General features: G+C 34.3%; 1 protein-coding gene across 1 annotated transcript in view; it reads left to right on the top strand.

The window, feature by feature from the left end:
- LOC104465169 (eukaryotic peptide chain release factor GTP-binding subunit ERF3A) overlaps positions 1 to 2,613 on the top strand; it is a 12,725-nt gene that overhangs the window by 2,129 nt on the left and 7,983 nt on the right. The window contains exons 4-5 of the mRNA XM_010078107.1: positions 134 to 167; positions 1,368 to 1,445. Of these exons, the coding sequence (XP_010076409.1) occupies positions 134 to 167; positions 1,368 to 1,445 (112 nt within the window). The remainder of the gene's footprint in view (positions 1 to 133; positions 168 to 1,367; positions 1,446 to 2,613) is intronic.

The following is a 2,613-nucleotide window of genomic DNA, read 5'->3' as shown; positions in this document are numbered from 1 at the left end:
GATGCTTTGAAAAACTTAGATTAAAATTAAAAAATATATCTTTGGAAATAAATCAAATGACCTTGTTCATAATAGTTTTCTTTTTTTTCTAGGATTTTATATTAAATTGTGAATAACTTTTTTTTTATTTTAGATGCTGGCAAGTCAACTATTGGAGGACAAATAATGTAAGGAAACATAAATAAAAATTGTTAGAATTGCTATGCTTGTGAATTAAAAATACATTAAGTAAAATTAGTAGTATTATCTTTATGGCTTTACTGAGCATAGATTAATTTATCATAAATGTTACTCTCCCTGTCAATTTAGTTACTTATTGTCTTTGGAATTTCTTAATTCCAGCAGATGGAATTTTATCCCTATAGGATTTTCACATACTTAATGGAAACAACTGTGCAAAAGCGTACATTATTAAATTGGAAAAAACCTGAGTGCCTTTCTTTGAACATGACTCTGTTTTTCTTTGTCATTTTAAAATGCAATTTGAAACTGCTTTATACCCTTTGTGAAACTTTGTCCTTTTGGTGAAAATAAAAAAGAAAAATTTGAATATCCTTATTCTGTGGTGCTAACATTGTGAGGCATTATTTGATTTTATAATGTGAAATTATAACAGTCAATCTTTTAAGTCTATTTTAGAAACAGTATCTGGAGATGGCAATATTTTTATGAGACAAAAGTAAATAAATGCAGCTGGATCTTACAGTTTGTAAAAAAACAAGAAATAGAAAGTAGTACACGAAGAAATAAATGCTATCCTGCTGATGCAAAGTATTTCTATGATTTTAAAATAATATTCCCAGCAAAAGTGGGAGGTCTTTGTCTTGGCATTTTCATCTTGTTTTGTTTTGACCAAACAGGAATGTTGGAATTGTCATGCTACATTTAACCTTGTAGTTCCTACTAGAGCAAATTAGCATTTTATTATCTGATATCTGAGTGTTTTCCTGTACAAGGAGATGCCTATTTTTAATGTTCCTACCGATGTAGGAAAAGGAGGGGAAGGTGTGAAAAATTCTAAAATTATCCTGTTATAATTTTTACTTAATTTTGAAATATTGGATTAGTCTCAGCAGTGGACTTAACAGATACAGTTCCTTTTCAAAACTTGCCTCTGGATAATGTGTTACAATTAGGCTTAAAAAAAGACATACCTCATAGTTCTGTTAAAGTGGTACTGGTGTACTTTTACATATCACATAATGGTGTGGCTTCTTGTGGAGAAAAAAATTCCACTGCTGCTTGCATCAGGCTGTTCCAGTTTTTCAAAATAAGCTGTAGGAATTGTATAAATATTTAACTATCTGGAACTATGTTTCTGCTTACGTAAAATTGCACTTTTTTTTCTTTTTCCTTCCCCTTCTTAGGTATTTGACAGGAATGGTTGACAAAAGAACACTTGAAAAATACGAAAGAGAAGCTAAAGAAAAAAACAGAGAAACATGGTATGAACTTACTGAAGATAATAGTGTGCTTTTCTCTTTGCACTGTCATGGGAAACTGCTTTTTAGTCTCTGTCCCTGTAGCACTGGCTTCCTGCTGGAATGGGTTTTGAGAGTGGGAGGGGGGGAATCGGTTGTTTTCCTCCAGTACTACTTTAACTAAAACTATATGAAAGAGTGCAATTCACATTGGAACAGGTTTTGCTGCTCTGATGCTTTGGTAAACCTAGTTGGTAAAAAGGAATACAAGGCAAACACTTTTTCTCAGGCAGCTCTTGGGTTTATCTGTATGTCTTTCACCAGTAAACAGCACAGAGATATCTAAGGAACTGAGATTAAACCTGCCAGCGTGGCAGATATGAGGAGAGAGTGAGTGAATAGTTTTGGCTGTCACCTTTTATTTCATTTTTATATGAATAAAGATAGGGTCCACAGTTCTTAAGTTTCCTCCAGGTAAGATGATGCTGCTGTTGTGTGGATTTTTTGCAGGCCTCTTGTTTGTTCTGGGTTTTGTTGTTTTTTGTTCGGTTGGTTTTTGGTTTTGTGTATGTGTATATAGAGCACATATAGCAGCCTGCTTTCACCTTCAAACAACTCCTGGAAAATTGATTTTCCTTTTGGAAGCTTTCCATTTTGGGCTGTGTTGGAGAAGAATAGGGGTTCAAAAGGCTCTGGAAAAGAGGCAACTAAAGACTTCCTTAGGGGTACAGAAGCAATGGAGCACTCAAGGGCTGGGCATTGACCTGAACTAATTATATTGTGTTTGAGAGAGGGGGATAGGAAGGGTGGCATACGTTCTTTTTATCAAGCAAGTATCATGCTCCTGTTGGGAGTTGACTATAGTAATAAATATTTCAGGACCTTCCTTAAAAACTGTGCACAGCTTGAAAAACAAATTTCCTCTTCCCTCTCCTCTCTTAGACAGTGAGTTGCAGGAAGCACCTCCTTGAAAATGCTGTGTTTATTCTTTAAAATATGTCATAATATGCAACAGAAAATATGATGTACCTCTGTGTCATTATCAAAGATCTTGTTAGCTCACATTGTATGTCAAGGGTCTTGAAATTTGAGCGGTTTTACTTTGTGATTTAGAAAATTCTATACTGGTAGTACAGAGTTGACATTTTGGTCAGAAATGCATCTAAAAAACTGTGCAAAAAGGGACTTCCCA

The sequence above is a fragment of the Pterocles gutturalis genome, unplaced genomic scaffold (genome assembly GCF_000699245.1).
Source record: "Pterocles gutturalis isolate BGI_N339 unplaced genomic scaffold, ASM69924v1 scaffold29553, whole genome shotgun sequence".
Taxonomy (NCBI): Eukaryota; Metazoa; Chordata; class Aves; order Pterocliformes; family Pteroclidae; genus Pterocles; species Pterocles gutturalis.
This window is presented reverse-complemented; position numbering and strand designations above follow the sequence as displayed.